The sequence below is a fragment of the Leucoraja erinacea genome, chromosome 20, assembly GCF_028641065.1.
Source record: "Leucoraja erinacea ecotype New England chromosome 20, Leri_hhj_1, whole genome shotgun sequence".
Classification (NCBI taxonomy): Eukaryota; Metazoa; Chordata; class Chondrichthyes; order Rajiformes; family Rajidae; genus Leucoraja; species Leucoraja erinaceus.
Genome location: NC_073396.1, coordinates 1,758,472 through 1,780,000, shown reverse-complemented (window position 1 = coordinate 1,780,000; position 21,529 = coordinate 1,758,472). Strand labels below are relative to the sequence as shown.

Below are 21,529 nucleotides of genomic sequence, written 5' to 3'. Positions count from 1 at the left end.
GTTTATATTGAATGGCGGTGCTGGCTCGAAGGGCCGAATGTACCTATTGTCTATGTCTCTATGTTTCTCTCTCTCTTTGTGGGTCTTTAACTTTTTTTTTTCTGTGTGTTTTCTGCCTTTCCCCCCCCCTCCCACATACACAGGGTAACCAAGAGGCCACAGCTCCTCCAGACACGATGGCACAGCCATACCCGTCTGCCCAGTTCGCCCCTCCTCAGAATGGGATTCCGCCAGAATACACAGCCCCCCACCCCCACGCAGCCCCAGACTACACCGGGCAGCCCACCGTCCCAGAGCACGCCTTGAACATGTACCCGACGGCACAGACGCACACGGAACAGAACGCCAGCGACACAAACGCACAAACCGTGTCCGGAACGGCCACAGTAAGTGTCACTTTACTACCTCTACATTCAAGGTTCAAGTGAGTTTATTGTCATGTGTCCCTGTATAGGACAATGAAATTCTTGCTTTGCTGCAGCACAACAGAACATAGTAGGCATTGACTACAGAACAGATCAGCGTGTCCATATACCATGATATAAATATATACACACATAAACTGATCAAATGCAAATAACAGATAATGGGCTATTAATGTTCAGAGTTTTGTCCGAGCCAGGTTTAATAGCCTGATGGCTGTGGGGAAGTAGCTATTCCTGAACCTGGTTGTTGCAGTCTTCATGCTCCTGTACCTTCTACCTGAAGGTAGCGGGGAGATGTGTGTGTGGCCAGGATGGTGTGGGTCTTTGATGATGCTGCCAGACTTTTTGAGGCAGTTTTACTACCTCATCTGTTTGTCCACAGGTTGGAAGCAAAGTATCTGCAGGGATGTTTCAGCAGTTGCTCCTCAATTGCTCTTGCCCTAAAATGCACCCATTGATTGTGGTTTGGGATCTGGATCTTGCAGATAGACAGTAGACAGTAGACAATAGGTGCCACAGACTCACCACACTCTGTGAGAAATAGTGTTTCCTCGTCTCCATTCTAAATGGCTTACTCCTTATTCTTAAACTGTGGCCCCTGGTTCTGGACTCCCCCAACATCGGGAACATGTTTCCTGCCTCTAGTGTGTCCAAACCCTTAACAATCTTATATGTTTCAATGAGATGCCCTCTCATCCTTCTAAACTCCAGAGTGTACAAACCCAGCTGCTCCATTCTCTCAGCATATGACAGTCCCGCCATCCCGGGAATTAACCTTGGAAACCTATGCTACACTCCCTCAATAACAAGATGAAAGTTAAAAGGAGTTAGAGTAACTTTATGGCAAATTCTAATGGCAAAATTAGGGCACATGGTATTGGGGGTAGAGTGCTGACATGGATAGAAAATTGGTTGGCCGACAGGAAACAAAGAGTGGCAGGCAGTGACTAGTGGGGTACCGCAAGGCTCGGTGCTGGGGACCGCAGCTATTTACAATATGCATCAATGATTTGGATGAAGGGATTCAAAGTAACATTAGCAAATTTGCAGATGACGCAAAGCTGGGTGGCAGTGTGAACTGTGAGGAGGATGCTATGAGAATGCAGGGTGACTTGGAAAAAATGGGTGAGTGGGCAGATGCAGTTTAATGTGGATAAAGAACAGGAAGGCAGATTATTATCTGAATGGTGTCAAGTTGGGAAAAGGGGAAGTACAACAAGATCTCGGTGTCCTTGTTCATCAGTCACTGAAAGTGAGCATGCAGGTACAGCAGGCAGTGAAGAAAGAGAATGGCATGTTGGCCTTTATAACCAGAGGAGTTGAGTATAGAAGCAAAGAGGTCCTTCTGCAGTTGTACAGAGCCCTAGTGATACCACACATGGAGTATTGTGTGCAGTTTTGGTTTCCAAATTTGAGGAAGGACATTCTTGCTATTGAGGGAGTGCAGCGTAGGTTTACCAAGTTAATTCCTGGGATGGCGGGACTGTCATATGCTGAGAGAATGGAGCAGCTGGGCTTGTACACTCTGGAGTTTAGAAGGATGAGAGGGTATCTCATTGAAACATGTAAGATTGTTAAGGGCATGGACACGCTAGAGGCAGGAAACATGTTCCCGATGTTGGGGGAGTCCAGAACCAGGGGCCACACAGTTTAAGAATAAGGGCTAAGCCATTTAGAACTGAACTTTTTCTCACAGAGAGTTGTGAGCCTGTGGAATTCTCTGCCTCGGAGGGCGGTGGAGGCCGGTTCCCTGGATACTATCAAGAGAGAGCTAGATAGAGGTTCTGACAGTCGATCCCATCTTGTCCAAATTGTGACAATTGGGACATCTACGAAACGGAGCTATTGGTTTAATGGAAACACACACCATGCGAACAGCATCAGGACTTGTTGAGCTAAGGTAGCAGGAAGTGTATTTTGACTGTGCAAGGGGGCATGATACTGTGTTGAACGCAGTAAGGCAGTGTTAGCGGCTGCAGACTAGCGCCTGGCAAGACAACTGGTCTACTCTTTTTCACAATGCATCTGTTGACAGAGTGCAACCGGAACCTACATATCATGGTGAATTCAATGGATCTTCTGAGGATAAAATTATACCCTTCTGACTCCTTTTTTGTTCCCATCTTCAGATCTTGCGCACGTTATTTTTATCGCTGTCTGAGCTGTTGATTGGGTTTTTCCATATTTACTTACCACATACGAAGGGGGCGTTTCGTGCGTGGATAGAGTGGATGTGGAGAGGATGTTTCCACTGGTGGGAGAATAGAGGTCACAGCCTCAGAATTAAAGGGCGTTCTCTTAGGAAGGAGATGAGGAGAAATTTCTTTAGTCAGAGGGTGGTGAATCTGTGGAATTCTTTGCCACAGAAGGCGGTGGAGGCCAAGTCAGTGTTTAAGACAGAGGATGGTTGGATGGCTGTTCTTGAAGAAGTGTGCCAATCTAAAAGATTACCGTCCTTGTTCTCCAGAGATGCTGCCTGACCCGCTGAGTTACTCCAGCACTCTGTGAAACGTCACCTATCCATGTTCTCCACAGATGCTGCCTGACCCGCTGAGTTACTCCAGCACTCTGTGAAACGTCACCTATCCATGTTCTCCACAGATGCTGCCTGACCCGCTGAGTTACTCCAGCACTCTGTGAAACGTCACCTATCCATGTTCTCCACAGATGCTGCCTGACCTGCTGAGTTACTCCAGCACTCTGTGAAACGTCACCTATCCATGTTCTCCACAGATGCTGCCTGACCCGCTGAGTTATGGTGCAGCAGGAAATAGGCAACGTCTTGGGCCGAAATCCTTCTGGAAATAGGCAACGTTTCAGGCCGAAACCCTTCCGGGTTTCGGCCCGAAACGTTGCCTATTTCCTTAGCTCCATAGATGCTGCTGCACCCGCTGAGTTACTCCAGCACTCTGTGAAATGTCACCTATCCATGTTCTCCACAGATGCTGCCTGACCCGCTGAGTTACTCCAGCACTCTATGTTCTACACCGGAATATATCTCTGTAACTGAATTCTAATTGTGAACTGCAATGTCAAAGTCAAAATAAATAGTTTAGATAGGCAGAATTTTACAAAAGCACATTGATCTTATTAGAGATTAGTTATCTTTCCCCGCCTGCTGTAGAGGAAAATGGATGATTTAAACAAAACATAGAATTGATTATTTCACTTGATACTTTAATATTTTACAAATCAGATCTTGAAGGTACATTAGGAGCTTCGGAGACAATTTTAAAGGGTTCTTTTTTACATTGGCATGTAAATGTGATTATTGAGGAACATGACACAAGGCATTATGCTGCCAGAATCTCAAGGAGCTGAAATTCCGTGCATCGATTTTTCCCAAGTTAACCTGAAGCTCTTGCTGATAATACTGAATTATAAGGTGAGAGATGAGTCTCTGGAAATTAAAATTTATTGCAGATACCACTTAGCTTAGTTTATAGTCACGTGTACCGAGGTACAGTGAAAAGCTTTTGTTGCGTGCTAACCAGTCAGCGGAAAGACAGTACTTGATTACAATTGATCCATTTACAGATACATGATAAGGGCATGTTGGCCGGTGCAGGCTAGTTGGGCTGAAGGGCCTGTTTCCACACTGTATCACTCTGTGACTCTGTGTATCCACCTGTCACTCTCCAGGATGGACACAAAATGCTGGGGTCAACTCAGCGGGACAGGCAGCACCTCTGGAGAGAAGGGACGGATGATGTTTCAGTCTCCTGGATTTGTCTTATCCCTCCTCTATTCCTGCTTTCTCTCCCCCCTCCTCCCCCAACTCCACCACAATCAGCCCAAAGAAGGGTCCCTGATCTGAGACACCACCTATTCATATCCCCCACAAATATCGCCTGACCCGTTGAGTTACTCCAGCGCACCCGCGCCCTTTTTTTCTTGCAAACCAGCACCTGCAGTTCCTCGGGTCTAACAATATCGGCGCCGTTTTCTCATCGCGACGTCGATTAACAGCCTCCTCGGTGGTGAGGAGAGGAGATTCTCTGCTCTGGAATCGTGTAACCCTAATCCCTCATCGGCATGGATCATTCCCGTAAATCTCTACTGGACCTTCTCTCTCTCTCCGAAGAGCCTCCACCTCCCCTCTGCAGCCGGGTTCCCAGAATTGGAAATGTCTCGGGTGTCTGCAGATGGAGTCTGGGCGAGGTGATGCCAGATAAGGATCAATACTCTTATTGATTCCACAGCACGATGAGCATCAGGCTGGGGGTTTGAGGGACACTCTGCAGGCAAACTCACCTCCTGTGAAATTTAATTTGGGCACCAGTGTTAAATAGGTGATTGCAAATTGGCTGTGAGTTTTATACCTGGCCAGGCTTACTATTCTGTTGAGGTTAAATGAAAATCAAACATGGAGGGGGGGGGAAGGGGTCACAAAAGCTGCCAACATTAAATTGCCCATCTTCCCCGACAGCTGAAGTGGAATTCCAAAAATTCAAACAGTATTATTTATCCCAGTCTCCCAGTCTGAGGAAGGGTCTCGACCCGAAACGTCACCCATTCCGTCTCTCCAGAGATGCTGCCTGTTCCCGTGGTATCAAGTAGGTCGGGCCGTTTTTCTAGCCCGATGAAAAATGTCGACGAGTAAAAAAAGGTCGTGAATTAGGTCCTGAAAGTGGGACGGGCTCTTAAGGGGTAAGACATTTAGAACGGAGACGAGGAAACACTTTTTCACACAGAGAGTTGTGAGTCTGTGGAATTCTATGCCTCAGAGGGCGGTGGAGGCCGGTTCTCTGGATACTTTCAAGACAGAGCTAGATAGGGGTCTTAAAGATAGCGGAGTCAGGGGATACGGGGAGAAGGCAGGAACGGGGTACTGATTGGGGATGATCAGCCATAATCACATTGAATGGTGGTGCTGGCTCGAAGGGCTGAATGGCCTACTCCTGCACCTATTATCTATTGTCTTTCTTAAGTCAATTTAATTTCAGCTTTTTTTTTCCATTTGAGCAAAGTTTTACAATTGCCTGAATGAACCTTAACATTGGACGATCTAATCTTGAACCATTGAACCTGTTCTCACCATTTGGCTAACTTTAGCAAGGAGGGCTATTTCAAGTATTTAAATTACAGAGACACTGTTGTTTGTTTAATGCTATAATTTAAATTTCAAGAGAAGTGACATTTGTAATTGCTTTTCTTAATGTAGTCTTGTGTTTAGATCTACCTGTCACAGTTTCAGAAATGATCAGTAATTTTGGACAAAAGTTAATCTCTATATCTGTTCGTCAATATGTAAATAGACACTAGACAATAGGTGCAGGAGTAGAGGCCATTCGGCCCTTCGAGCCAGCACTGCCATTCAATGTGATCATGGCTGATCATCCACAATCAGTACCCCGTTCCTGCCTTTAAGAAGGAACTGCAGATGCTGTAGAATTGAAGGTACACAAAAAAGCTGGAGAAACTCAGCGGGCGCAGCAGCATCTATGGAGCGAAGGAAATAGGCAACGTTTCAGGCCGAAACCCTTCTTCAGACCCGTTCCTGCCTTCTCCCCATTTCCCCTGACTCCGCTATCTTTAAGAGCCCTATCTAGCTCTCTCTTGAAAGTATCCAGAGAATGGGCCTCCACCGCCCTCTGAGGCAGAGAATTCCACAGGCTCACAACCCTCTGTGTGAAAAGGTTTGTTTCCTCATCTCCGTTCTAAATGGCTTACCCCTTATTCTTAAACTGTGTGGCCCCTGGTTCTGGACTCCCCCAACATCGGGAACATGTTTCCTGCCTCGAGACCCTTGGACTATCTGTAATTGGACTTTACTGGACTATATCTCTCTAGAATTTAGAAGATTGAGAGGGGATCTTATAGAAACTTACAAAATTCTTAAGGGGTTGGACAGGCTAGATGCAGGAAGATTGCTCCCGATGTTAGGGAAGTCCAGGACAAGGGGTCACAGCTTAAGGATACGGGGGAAATCCTTTAAAACCGAGATGAGAAGAACTTTTTTCACACAGAGAGTGGTGAATCTCTGGAACTCTCTGCCACAGAGGGTAGTTGAGGCCGGTTCATTGGCTATATTTAAGAGGGAGTTAGATGTGGCCCTTGTGGCTAAGGGGATCAGGGGGTATGGAGAGAAGGCAGGTACGGGATACTGAGTTGGATGATCAGCCATGATCATATTGAATGGCGGTGCAGGCTCGAAGGGCCGAATGGCCTAATCCTGCACCTAATTTCTATGTTTCTATGTTTTTATGCACAGCACGTTATTCCCTTTATCCCACATCCGTACACTGCGATTGGCTCGCTTGTAATCATGTACAGTGTGTCGGGTGTCAGGGGTTATGGGGAGAAGGCAGGAGAATGGGTTTAGGAGGGAGAGATAGATCAGCCATGATTCTTATTCTTCTTCTTCTTGCATACGGCGTGCACAGCCTAAAGTTGTTAGACAACTTGTTCTGTTTGATCGTCTGTTTGTGCATGCCAGGCCGATTGCATTCATTGGACCATGTTAGGGTTGATTGAATGGGTGTGTTGGTTTGATGGTCTGAATGGCCCATCAATCACACATGAACTCCTGAACTTCCTGTATTGTCTTTCCGCTGACTGGTTAGCACAATACACAATAGCTCCTGCACCTTCTTCCCGATGGCAGGAATGAGATGAGAGCGTGGCCAGGTTGGTGTGCTGGTCTCTGACCATGCCGGCTGCCTTCTTGAGGAAGGATGTGAGATTCCCAACCCATCAATGGTGAACTTTTTTTAAGGAGAAGATTTTTCAGGTCAAGAGTGTTCATTGGACATACGTACTGGAAATGGATCAATTGAATTCTTACTTGCTGCAGCAGAACAGGTCCAATAATGCACAAAAAAACATTCATTGTTCACAGCTGCTGAGATAGCTTTGTGGTCAGTGTTGTGCAGTGTTCAAGAGCCTGTTGGTTAACCATATAACCATATAACAATTACAGCACGGAAACAGGCCATCTCGACCCTTCTAGTCCATGCCGAACACATATTCTCCCCTAGTCCCATACACCTGCGCTCAGACCATAACCTTCCATTCCCTTCCCGTCCATATAACTATCCAATTCATTTTTAAATGATAAAAACGAACCTGCCTCCACCACCTTCACTGGAAGCTCATTCCACACAGCTACCACTCTCTGAGTAAAGAAGTTCCCCCTCATGTTACCCCTAAACTTCAGTCCCTTAATTCTCAAGTCATGTCCCCTTGTTTGAATCTTCCCTACTCTCAGTGGGAAAAGCTTTTCCACGTCAACTCTGTCTATCCCTCTCGTCATTTTAAAAACCTCTATCAAGTCCCCCCTTAACCTTCTGCGCTCCAAAGAATAAAGCCCTAACTTGTTCAACCTTTCTCTGTAACTTAGTTGCTGAAACCCAGGCAACATTCTAGTAAATCTCCTCTGTACTCTCTCTATTTTGTTGACATCCTTCCTATAATTAGGCGACCACAAATTGTACACCATACTCCAGAATTGGCCTCACCAATGCCTTGTACAATTTTAACATTACATCCCAACTTCTATACTCAATGCTCTGATTTATAAAGGCCAGCACACCAAAAGCTTTCTTTACCACCCTATCTACATGAGATTCCACTTTCAGGGAACTGTGCACAGTTATTCCCAGATCCCTCTGTTCACCTGCATTCTTCAATTCCCTACCATGGATGGGATGAAGCTGTTCCTGAACCTGGAGGTCATGGTTTTCAGGCTCCTGGACCTTCTTCCCCGTGGTAGCAGCGAGATGAGAGCATGGCCAGGCTGGTGTGGGTCTCTGATCAAATTGGCTGCCTATCTGAGGCCGCCACTTCTGTAGATGTCTTGGACTATCTTTGATCGGACTTTACTGGCTAAACATTATTCCCTTTATCGTGTGGAGGGCTCGGGAGGCCCCAACCACGGGTGAACATCAGGAACATCGAGGAAGATGACTGACTTTGGTGTCTTCCCTCACAGTGAGTCTGCTGTGTGGGGATGTTTTATGTTGGACTCTATCGTGTGTTATGTTCTTTATTTTATTGTACGGCTGTATGGTAAACACATTTCACTGTCCAATCATTTCATTGTGCAATCTTGTTAGCTGCCCATTCGCAATAATCCTCCTGTTTCTGCCCTCCTGTTTTACTAGTACTTATTAGTACTAGTCCAGGACAAGGGGTCACAGTTTAAGGATAAGGGGGAAATCCTTTAGGACCGAGATGTGAAAAACATTTTTCACACAGAGAGTGGTGAATCTCTGGAACTCTCTGCCACAGAAGGTAGTTGAGGCCACACAGTTCATTGGCTATATTTAAGAGGGAGTTAGATGTGGCCCTTGTGGCTAAAGGGGTCAGGTGGTATGGAGAAAAGCAGGTACAGGATACTGAGTTGGATGATCAGCCATGATCATATTGAATGGCGGTGCAGGCTCGAAGGGCCGAATGGCCTCTACTCCTGCACCTATTGTCTATGTTTCTATGTTTCTATGTCCCAACTGGCACATGTGACAAATAAATGTATCTTGTGTATCTGTACACCGTGGACTGCTCGAATGTAATCATGTATTGTCTTTCCACTGAGTACTAGGATGCCAACAAGTGCCTGTGCCTAACATGAGGCCAAAACCAACACGCATCTGTCCGCACATGATCTTTACCTCTCCTAGCCCCGTCATTCCACGTGTCCATCCAAACATCTCTAAAGTGCCAGTCTGGTTAGCACGCAGCAACAGCTTTTCACTGTACCTCGGTGTACGTGACAATAAACTAATATCAAAGAACCCCGTTACGAACAAATTACTTGTTGAGCCTTGCCCCGCTTCTGTTGAACTGTGGACTGTGGAGAGAGTTGGCTAGAGTCGGGGTTCATGAACTGCAGGTGCTGCTCTACACCGAAGATAGACACAAAATGCCGGAGTAACTCAGCGGGGCAGGCAGCATCTCTGGAGAGAAGGAAAGGGTGGCGTTTCAGGTCCAGACCCTTCTTCAGACTTCAGAGAATCCTCTGCCATCCACAGATGCTGCCTGACCCGCTGAGTTACTCCAGCACTCTGTGAAACGTCACCTATCCATGTTCTCCACAGATGCTGCCTGACCCGCTGAGTTACTCCAGCACTCTGTGAAACGTCACCTATCCATGTTCTCCACAGATGCTGCCTGGCCCGCTGAGTTATGGTGCAGCAACATCTATGGAGCGAAGGAAATAGGCAACGTTTCGGGCCGAAACCCTTCTGGAAATAGGCAACGTTTCGGGCCGAAACCCGGAAGGGTTTCGACCCGAAACGTTACCTATTTCCTTAGCTCCATAGATGCTGCTGCACCCGCTGAGTTACTCCAGCACTCTGTGAAACGTCACCTATCCATGTTCTCCACAGATGTTGCCTGACCCGCTTGGTGATTTTTTTTTGTAAACCAGCACCTGCATTTCCTTGGTTCCACACTAACTTGTAATATAACCAACAAAGTATCAAGAATTTCCTTTAAAAATGTAACGTAATTCAAAAGTCTTTTGCCTCTAAAATATTAATTTAATGCTTCGTGGTCTATTTGATTGAATTGTTATATATTTAATTGAATCATCCCCTTTGGCGTTTTTGTTCTGGGACCTTTGTGGGTTTGTGACAAGATAGTTTGTTCGGATGCGTTTCTATTTCTGACTTCACTGAGCAGCGGGACAAAGCGTTCCAGTGTAAAATCCCTCTCAAGTTTGGTTTCATAAATTAAGTTTCAGAAAATAATACTTTGAGCTGGTGAAGTGCAATTCCTGGCCATTCTTGAGGCTTTCCTTCTGATGCTTTCCAGCTCTCTGCTTGTCGACACGGTTGCACAGTAGAGTTGCTGCCTCACAGCGCCAGTGATGCAGGTTCGATCCTGACTGCGGGCACTGTCTGTATGGTGTTTGTACGTTCTCCCCGTGACCTGTGTGGGTTTTCCCCGAGATCTCCAGGGGATTTAAGGCCCACACTCCAAAGGCGTACACCTTTGTAGATTAATTGGCTTGGTATAAATGTAAAGTGTCCCTAGTGTGTGTAGGATTGTGTTAGTATGCGGGGATCACAGGTCGGTGTGGACTGACAACGTACAAACTCCGTACAGACAGCACCCGTAGTCAGGATCGAACCCATGTCCCTGGCGCTGTGAATTCTACCGCTGCGCCACCGTGCCACGCTTTCCCCAGTTGCATTCTCCCAATCCCTGCCCATTATTCCCACTCACAGCCTATTGCTGTTCCACGAATTTCCTCACTAGGTCAACAGTTAAGTAAGTAAGTAAGTTCTATTTATATAGCACATTTTAAGTCAACTCGCATTGACACCAAAGTCCTTTACATAAATTAAATAATAAGTTTCCATACAAACCATAGGAAAAGGTTAAGGAAGTTAAGGAAGACTTTATTGACTTCCTTCTGGATGTCCATATTAATAAATAATAATAATAATAAATACTTTAATGATAATAATAATAAACATCTGTAATGTTAAAATTGTACAAGGCGTTGGTGAGACCAATTCTGGAGTATGGTGTACAATTTTGGTCGCCCAATTATAGGAAGGACGTCAACAAAATAGAGAGAGTACAGAGGAGATTTACTAGAATGTTGCCTGGGTTTCAACAACTAAGTTACAGAGATAGGTTGAATAAGTTAGGTCTTTATTCTCTGGAGCGCAGAAGGTTAAGGGGGGACTTGTGATAGAGGTCTTTAAAATGATGAGAGGGATAGACAGAGTCGATGTGGACAAGCTTTTCCCTTTGAGAATAGGGAAGATTCAAACAAGAGGACATGACTTCAGAATTAAGGGACAGAAGTTTAGGGGTAATATGAGGGGGAACTTCTTTACTCAGAGAGTGGTGGCGGTGTGGAATGAGCTTCCAGTGGAAGTGGTGGAGGCAGGTTCGTTGGTATCATTTAAAAATGAATTGGATAGGCATATGGATGAGAAGGGAATGGAGGGTTATGGTATGAGTGCAGGCAGGTGGGACTAAGGGAAAAAAAGTTGTTTGGCACGGACTTGTAGGGCCGAGATGGCCTGTTTCCGTGCTGTAATTGTTATATGGTCATATGGTTATTGATCCCCTCAGGGAAATTCCGATGCCCAGAAGCCCCCAACCAACAAACCCACAGATTCAAAACGAACGCAGACAGGAGATACATAAATACACTGTGGACACGACCTGGGAGCAATAAATACTTCGAAAGACCAATAATTAACAGTTAAAAATTAAAAATTGCACAAATGCATCCCCCTACAGCCTAGCGGTCCGAATTATAAAATCTAATGGCTGCAGGGGTGAAGGATCTCCTGAACCGCTCCGTTCTACAGGGCAGGGAGAGGAGCCAGTTGTTGTTCCGAGTCCAGAATTACATGGAGGGGATGCCCAGGGTTTTTCAGGATGACCTGCACCTTGTGCCTCATACGCCTCTCAAGCACATCCATCCCACACCCACATCCCTTCACCTCCCCCCTCGACTCCATTCAAGGACCCAAGCAGTCGTTCCAGGTGCGACAAAGGTTCACCTGCATCTCCTCCAACCTCATCTACTGCATCCGCTGCTCTAGGTGTCAGCTGATTTACATCGGGGAGACTAAGCGTAGGTTGGGCGATCGTTTCGCCGAACACCTCCGCTCGGTCCGCAATAACCAAACCTGACCTCCCGGTGGCTCAGCACTTCAACTCCCCCTCCCATTCCCAATCCGACCTCTCTGTCCTGGGTCTCCTCCATTGCCAGAGTGAGCAACAGCGGAAATTGGAGGAACAGCACCTCATATTCCGCCTGGGTTGCTTGCGTCCGGATGGCATTAACATTGAATTCTCCCAATTTTGCTAGCCCTTGCTGTCTCCTCCCCTTCCTTAACCCTCTAGCTATCTCCTCCCATCCGCCCGCCCTCGGGCTCCTCCTCCTCCCCTTTTCCTTCCTTCTCCCCCCCCCCCCCCCATCAGTCTGAAGAAGGGTTTCGGCCCGAAACGTTGCCTATTTCCTTCGCTCCATAGATGCTGCTGCACCCGCTGAGTTTCTCCAGCAATTTTGTGTACCTTCGATTTTCCAGCATCTGCAGTTCCTTCTTGAACACATCCATCCCAGAGTCTACTCTCCCCTCCAGCACAGAGCTAGCCCGTTTAACCAGTTTGACCAGCTTCTTGGTGTTTTTTTCACTAATACTGTTAACACCAATACACAGGGGCTCCTCCACTGCTTAAGTCAACTCTTCAAAAGATTCAATCAGTTTTGTCAGACGTGACCAAACCCTGACAGAACAGTGTTATCATCTGTGTTAAATGGAATATATAACTGCAACTAGATACAGCTGACCAGTATTTAAAGACCAAACTCATTAAAATTCACACATGTCCGGGACAAAGGCAGCAGCGAGCATCATCTCTAGTTCAGTACACAGATAGTTACAATATACTACACTATTGTTTAAACAGGAAAAAGCCATACGGGTTCAGAATATGATCCTAAATTGAGAAATAAATATCTGGAGATTTTTATTGCAAGTACTTTTAAAATGGCAATGTTCACAGATAGCAGAGAACATCATCATAAGGTTGACATCAAAGATAGACACAAGATGCTGGAGTAACTGGGCAGGACAGGCAGCGTCTCTGGAGAGAAGGAATGGGTGACGTTTCGGGTCGAGACCCTTCTTCAGACTTGACATGAAACGTCACCCCATTCCTTCTCTCCAGAGATGCAGCCCGTCCCGCTGAGTTACTCCGGCATCTTGTGTCTATCTTCGGGGTAAACCAGCATCTGCAGTTCCTTCCGACACACTTCCGACACACTTCCGACTCACTTCCGACACACTTCCGACTCACTTCCGACTCACTTCCGACTCACTTCCGACTCACTTCCGACTCACTTCCGACACACTTCCGACACACTTCCGACACACTTCCGACTCACTTCCGACTCACTTCCGACTCACTTCCGACACACTTCCGACTCACTTCCGACTCACTTCCGACTCACTTCCGACACACTTCCGACACTCCCGATACACTTCCGACTCACTTCCGACTCACTCACTTCCGACACACTTCCGACACACTGACACACTTCCGACTCACTTCCGACCCACTTCCGACTTTCCGACTCACTTCCGACTCCGACACATTTCCGACTCACTTCCGACTTCCCTCACTTCCGACACACTTCCCTCACTTCCGACTCACTTCCGATACACTTCCGACTCACTTCCCACACTTCCGACACACTTCCGACTCACTTCCGACTCACTTCCGACTCACTTCCGACTCACTTCCGACACACTTCCGACACACTTCCGACTCACTTCCGACACAGAAGGTTAAGAGATTGCTAACTTTTAAATGTGAATGACTAGAATACAAGGTGGCAGAAGTTGTGTAACCATTTTGTGGGACTATGAACGTTTCTAGCTATGAGCACCAGAGATAGGAGTCAGGAGTATTTAATTGTCAGTAGTACAAACCAGGAACCGCAGATGCTGGTTTACAATGGAGGACACAGAGTGCTGGAGTAACTCAGCAGGTGAGGCAGCATCTATGGAGCGAAGGAATAGGTGACGTTTCGGGTCGAGGCCCTTCTGGAAACTCAGCGGGTGAGGCAGCATCTATGGAGTGAAGGAATAGGTGACGTTTCGGGTCGAGACCCTTCTGGAAACTCAGCGGGTGAGGCAGCATCTATGGAGCGAAGGAATAGGTGACGTTTCGGGTCGAGACCCTTCTGGAAACTCAGCGGCTGAGGCAGCATCTATGGAGCGAAGGAATAGGTGACGTTTCGGGTCGAGACCCTTCCGGGTCTCGACCCGAAACGTCACCTATTCCTTCGCTCCATAGATGCTGCCTCACCCGCTGAGTTCCTCCAGCATTTCTGTCTACCTTCTGTGAACATGTGATTTGATGCCTGCCATCCAGGGCAGGGGATGGTGGTGAGATCCATGTGTACGCCCGTCCCGGCCCCTATGCAGAACACGGTTGCCCACCGCTGATTTAGGGAGTAGCGTTTAGTGCAAGATAAATTCTACTAAAGTCCGATTAATAATAGTCCAAGGGAGCCTCCAGTGAGGTAGATCATAGCTCAGGACTGCTCTCTAGTTGGTGATAGAATGAATGGTTCAGTTGCCTGATAACAGCTGGGAAGAAACAGTCCGTGAATGTGGAGGTGTGTGCGTTTTCACACTTCTGTGCCTCTTGCCCGATGGGAGAGGGGAGAAGAGGGAGTGGCCGGGGTGTGAGACTGGTCCGTGATTCCCGATGTTGGGGGAGTCCAGAACCAGGGGTCACACACACAGTTTAAGAATGAGGGGTACAAGCCATTTAGAACGGAGACGAGGAAACACTTTTTCACACAGAGAGTTGTGAGTCTGTGGAATTCTCTGCCTCAGAGGGCGGTGGAGGACGGTTCTCTGGATGCTTTCAAGAGAGAGCTAGATAGGGCTCTTAAAGATAGCGGAGTCAGGGGATATGGGGAGAAGGCAGGAGGAACGGGGTACTGATTAGCCATAATCACATTGAATGGCGGTGCTGGCTCGAAGGGCTGAATGGCCTCTACTCCTGCACCTGTTGTCTGTTGTCGATGATGCTGCTGGCCTTGCCGAGGCAGCATGAGGTGTAGACGGAGTCTATGTAAGGGGAGGGTGGTTTGTCTGACCCTCTAAAGCTGCAGCCAGTGAAGAGAGGAGAGGGAGTGAAGACCACGTCACTCAGACACGGGTAACACAAGCAGAAATGCTCATGATGTGGAAAGAGATTCAGTTTTGCAGTCTGTAATTTTCACAGCAGGTTGAAATTATAAGATGCAGCCCAGCACTCATGTTCCCTGTCATTGCTGGATCATCATTGCGCTGTGCCCGCTGTTGGCTTCGTGAATGTGGAAGTCGCTGATGGAGAGCATCATTGTGTGACATATAATAACAGGGTGAAGCAGTCGTAACAAAGATAATGTGTTTAACTTTCACTGGGAGCGTCTGAGCCGATATCGCCGTGGAGTTCATCGCCACAGACGGCGGCGGAGGCCAAGTCATTGGGTATTTTTAAAATGGAGAGTGGCAGATACATATACGGGTGTCAGGGGTTACAGGGAGAAGGCAGGAGAATGGGGTTGAGAGGGAGAAATTGATCAGCCATGATTGAATGGCAGAGTAGTTACAATGGGCCGAATGGACTAATTCTGCTCCTATCACATGACTTTGTGACAATATACAATAGACAATAGGTGTAGGAGTAGGCCATTCGGCCCTTCGAGCCAGCACCGCCATTCAAATTTTGTTTATACTATTCTTGTTCTTATAATAAATGTAAAGCACTTTGGCCAACGAGAGTTGTTTTTTAAACGTGCTATATATATATATATAAATGTGACTTGACTTGACTTGACAATGTGATCATGGCTGATCATCCCCAATCAGTACCCCGTTCCTGCCTTCTCCCCATATCCCCTGACTCCGCTATCTTTAAAAGCCCTGTCTAACTCTCTCTTGAAAGTATCCAGAGAACCGGCCTCCACCGCCCTCTGAGGCAGAGAATTCCATTGAGAGGGGCTGGGTTTGTGGCTCCCTCTAGAGTTGTGAATCTGTGGAACTCTCTGCCACAGAAGGCAGTGGAGGCCGATTCAATGGATGTATTCAAGAGAGAGTTAGATAGAGCTCTGGGACTAACGGAATCAAGGGATATGGGGAGAAAGCAGGAACGGGGTACTGATTGGGGATGATCAGCCATGATCATATTGAATGGCGGTGCTGGCTCGAAGGGCCGAATGGCCTACTGCTGCACCTCGAAGGGCCGAATGGCCTACTGCTGCACCTATTGTCCATGTTTCTACAGGCTGTTGTCAGTGGTTTCTGAGTTAGAATTGATGTCCAGGTTTGTAACATGCTACTAGATGTGCAGTTGCAATATTGCGGATATTTTGCACAGTTTTTCATGCTGTGATTTTACTTCCTTAATAGCAGCATTTATAAAATGCCCAAACACTATTTATTGAATCACTGAAGAGAACTTGAATGGTCTTAAGTGATTTATTGTGAATAGTTGCCAGGGGAATCACGGTGGCACAGCGGTAGAGTTGCTGCCTCACAGCGCCAGAGACCTGTACGCAGTTTGTACCTTCTCCCCGTGACCTGCGTGGGTTTTCTCCGGGTGCTCCGGTTTCCTCCCACACTCCAAAGACGTGCAGGTTTGTAGGTCAATTGACTTCGGTAAAATTGTCATTTGTCACTAGTGTGTGTGTGTGTGTAGCACAGAGATATGCCCCGTGTCCCACTTAGGAAACCTGAACGGAAACCTCTGGAGACTTTGCGCCCCGCCCAAGGTTTCCGTGCGGTTCCCGGAGGTTGCAGGTGGTTGCAGGAGGTTGCAGGTAGTGGAAGCAGGTAGGGAGACTGACAAAAACCTCCGGGAACCGCACGGAAACCTTGGGTGGGGCACAAAGTCTCCAGAGGTTTCCGTGCAGGTTTCCTAAGTGGGACACGGGGCATTAATGTACAGGGTGGCACGGACTTAGTGGGCGGAAGGGCATGCTTCCACTCCGTGTTTCTAACGTCTGAAGTTCGTCAGATGTGAAGAAACTGAGGGTTTTTTAGTTCCAGAAAAACTCGTTGAATGACACGTTAGGAAGAGCAAGGTGCACTGAGCTGCCAAGCCACAGTAGAATGATTGATGGCAGTTATTTTGAAGTGTCCTAAATAAAGTATTTCATGCTTGCGAGGTGCATCGATGAAGCATGTGTGGGCCCGAACAGCAGACACAATAATCACTCTGGTTTAGTTTCGAGATACAGCGCGGAAACAGGCCCTTCGGCCCATCGAGTCCGCACCGACCAGCGATCCCCGCACACCTCTTCTCCTTTCGTGTGGCGTTTGCAGCCTAACGGTTGTAGGACAACGTCGCAATATAATGTGGATAAATGTGAGGTTATCCACTTTGGTGGCAAAAACAGGAAAGCAGACTATTATCTAAATGGTGGCCGACTAGGAAAAGGGGAGATGCAGCGAGACCTGGGTGTCATGGTACACCAGTCATTGAAAGTAGGCATGCAGGTGCAGCAGGCATTGAAGAAAGCGAATGGTATGTTAGCTTTCATAGCAAAAGGATTTGAGTATAGGAGCAGGGAGGTTCTACTGCAGTTGTACAGGGTCTTGGTGAGACCACACCTGGAGTATTGTGTACAGTTTTTTCTCTCCAAATCTGAGGAAGGACATTATTGCCATAGAAGGGAGTGCAGAGAAGGTTCACCAGACTGATTCCTGGGATGTCAGGACTGTCTTATGAAGAAAGACTGGATAGACTTGGTTTATACTCTCTAGAATTTAGGAGATTGAGAGGGGATCTTATAGAAACTTACAAACTTCTTAAGGGGTTGGACAGGCTAGATGCAGGAAGATTGCTCCCTGTTGTTGGGGAAGTCCAGGACAAGGGGTCACAGCTTAAGGATAAGGGGGAAATCCTTTAAAACCGAGATGAGAAGAACTTTTTTCACACAGAGAGTGGTGAATCTCTGGAACTCTCTGCCGCAGAGGGTAGTCGAGGCCAGTTCATTGGCTATGTTTAAGAGGGAGTTAGATGTGGCCCTTGTGGCTAAAGGGATCAGGGAGTATGGAGAGAAGGCAGGTACGGGATACTGAGTTGGATGATCAGCCATGATCATATTGAATGGCGGTGCAGGCTCGAAGGGCTGAATGGCCTCTATTCCTGCACCTATTGTCTATGTTTCTATGTTTCTATGTTCTATTTGATGTTTTAGAAGGAACTGCAGATGCTGGAAAATCGAAGGTAGACAAAAATGCTGGAGAAACTCAGCGGGTGCAGCAGCATCTATGGAGCGAAGGAAATAGGCAACGTTTCGGGTCGAAACCCGAAGAGGAAATAGGCAACGTTTCCAAACGTTGCCTATTTCCTTCGCTCCATAGATGATGCTGCACCCGCTGAGTTTCTCCAGCATTTCTGTGCACCTTTGTACTATTTGATGTTCCGTTTGTGTACGTCGAATTGATTGCGTAAGTCGAAACAGGGCGTACCACGTGAAGGTTGCAATCTTCCACCCCCCTGCACACCTCCAGATTCAGGGACAGTTTCTTCCCAGCTGAACCATCCTACCACAACCAGAGGGCGGTCCTGAGCTACCATCTACCTCATTGGTGACCCTCGGACTATCCTTGATCGGACTTTGCTGACTTTACCTTGCACTAAACGTTATTCCCTTATCCTGTATCTGTACACTGTAAACGGCTCGATTGTAATCATGTATTGTCTTTCCGCTGACTGGTTAGCGCGCAACAAAAAGCTTTTCGCTGTACCACGATGCACGTGGCAATTAACTAAACTAAATTAAAAAAATATAATAATTTTTTCTCGAAATGCTACCTGGCCTGCTGAGTTACTCCAGCATTTTGTGTCTATCGAAACTAAACTAAACCAAAGGCCCGTTGACTGAATAACACTATGCAACAGATGACAGGGATGAAGGTTTAGTCCATCAAGGGGTTGGACAGGCTAGAAGCAGGAAGATTGTTCCCGATGTTGGGGAAGTCCAGGACAAGGGGTCACAGCTTAAGGATAAGGGGGAAATCCTTTAGGACCGAGATGAGGAAAACATTTTTCACACAGAGAGTGGTGAATCTGTGGAATTCTCTGCCACAGAATGTAGTTGAGGCCACAGTTCATTGTCTATATTTAAGAGGGAGTTAGATATGGCCCTTGTGGATAAAGGGATCAGGGGGTATGGAGAGAAGGCAGGGATGGGATACTGAGTTGGATGATCAGCTATGATCACATTGATGGCGGTGCGTGTTGGCTAGAAGGGCCGAATGGCCTACTCCTGCATCTATTGTCTTTGGTTTAAAATATATATTTTTAATTAAGATAACATGATGTGTCTTGTGGGACAGGCAGCATCTCTGGAGGGAAGGAATGGGTGACGTTTCTTCAGACTGAAGAAGGGTCTCCTCGATCTGAAACGTCACCCATTCCTTCTCTCCGGAGATGCTGCCCGGCCCGCTGAGTTACTCCAGCATTTTGTGTCTATCTGTGGTTTAAACCCCAGCATCTGCAGGTCCTTCCTACACATGATGGGGATGTCCTGCCACTGTTGGAATCTTGATTCATATTGAAGGAGAAGGCAGGAACGGGGTACTGATTGTGGATGATCAGCCATGATCACATTGAATGGCGGTGCGTGCTGGCTTGAAGGGCCGAATGGTCTACTCCTGTACCTGCAAGCCCGCATTAACCAACCTGACCTCCCGGTGGCTCAGCACTTCAACTCCCCCTCCCATTCCCAATCCGACCTCTCTGTCCTGGCGCTCCTCCATGGCCAGAGTGAGCAACACCGGAAATTGGTGGAGCAGCGCCTCATATTCCGCTTGGGCAGTCTGCACCCTAGTGGCATAAGCATTGAATTCTCCCATTTCCGGTAGCCCTTGCTGTCTCCTCCCCTTCTCAGCCCTCGGGCTCCTCATCTTCCTTTTTCCTTGCCGAAATCCTTCTGGAAATAGGCAACGTTTCAGGCCGAAACCCTTCACCACAGATGCTGCCTGACCCGCTGAGTTATGGTGCAGCAGCATCTATGGAGCGAAGGAAATAGGCAACGTTTCGGGGCCGAAATCCTTATGGAAATAGGCAGCGTTTCGGGCCGAAACCCTTACGGGTTTCGGCCCGAAACGTTGCCTATTTCCTTCGCTCCATAGATGCTGCTGGCTGCACCCGCTGAGTTTCTCCAGCATTTTTGTCTACCTTCGATTTTCCAGCATCTGCAGTTCCTTCTTAAGTACTTCTGCACCTATTGTCTATTGAAGGTCCAGTGCAAGGTCCATCCGGAATCTGGGCCAACAATCAGTTTGTGGTGTTATTTTGTTGGTCCATGGTAGGAATTTCTTCATCTCTGAAGATGTGTGAATGTTGAGGCAGGATTTCTGCTTTGTCAGTAATTTCAATGTAAATTGTACCCAAATTTAAACCCGTTGACCCATCACAGAATACAAAATATGCCATGACCCAGCTGGTTTTAAAATGTAACCTAAAAAAATAGCTCTAAACATATCCCCTGATGCATTTACGAGCTTGAACTCAGCGCAGTCTGGTAATTATAGCTGACAATGGATTATGCTCCCAAAACTCAAGCGTTTTGTATCTCAGTGTCCATCCATCACTCGTGAGTAACCTAATATCATATTACTTAAAATAACTGTTTAAAAAAAATAGACTTCCTGCTTCACTCGAGGAACAGTTATTCCACAACAGTATTTTAAAAGAATCGGGGACTTTTAAAGCTGTGCCAATCTCTGTCCTCACAGCCAAAATACCAAGCTTAATAGTTGAACATGACTCAAAGTGTCTATCAAATGAGTGCAGTTCATAAAAGCAGAATAAGGCCATTCGGCCCATCAAGTCTACTCCGCCATTCAATCATGGCTGATCTATCTCTCCCTCCTAATCCCATTCTCCCGACTTCTCCCCATAACCCCTGACACCCGTACTAATCAAGAATCTATCTATCTCTGCCTTAAACATATCCACTGACTTGTGGCCTCCACAGCCACACTCCACAGTGGCAAAGAATTCCACAGATTCACCACCCTCTGACTAAAGAAATTTCTCCTCATCTCCTTCCGAAAATAATGTCTTTAATTCTATGACCTCTAGTCCTAGACTCTCCCACTAGTGGAAACATCCTCTCCACATCCACTCTATCCAAGACTTTCACTATTCTGTACGTTTCAATGAGGTCCCCTCTCGTTCTTCTAAACTCCAGCGAGTGCAGGCCCAGTGCCAACAAACGCTCATCATAGGTTAACCCACTCATTCCTGGGATCATTCTTGTAAACCTCCTCTGGGCCCTCTCCAGAGCCGGCACATCCTTCCTCAGATATGGGGCCCAAAATTGTTCACAATATTCCCTAAGTTTACCCTGGCTGGTTTTGAAGCTAAGTTCTACTTTCAGAAGTACTAAGTTGTATTTTCAGAAGTACTTGCAGTACTAAGTTGTTCTTTCAGAAGTACTTTCAGAAGTACTAAGTTGTTCTTTCAGAAGTACTTTCAGAAGTACTAAGTTGTATTTTCAGAAGTACTTTCAGTACTAAGTTGTTCTTTCAGAAGTACTTTCAGAAGTACTAAGTTGTTCTTTCAGAAGTACTTTCAGAAGTACTAAGTAGTACTTTCAGAAGTACTAA

At 46.8% G+C, this 21,529-nt stretch overlaps 1 protein-coding gene across 9 annotated transcripts in view; it reads left to right on the top strand.

Moving 5' to 3' along the window:
• The window catches only part of rbfox1 (RNA binding fox-1 homolog 1), an 899,382-nt gene that overhangs the window by 761,860 nt on the left and 115,993 nt on the right, over positions 1 to 21,529 (top strand). For all 9 annotated transcript variants that reach the window (XM_055651004.1, XM_055651005.1, XM_055651001.1 and 6 more), the window contains one exon: positions 144 to 386. In XM_055651004.1, the coding sequence (XP_055506979.1) occupies positions 177 to 386 (210 nt within the window). In that variant the 5' untranslated portion in view covers positions 144 to 176. The remainder of the gene's footprint in view (positions 1 to 143; positions 387 to 21,529) is intronic.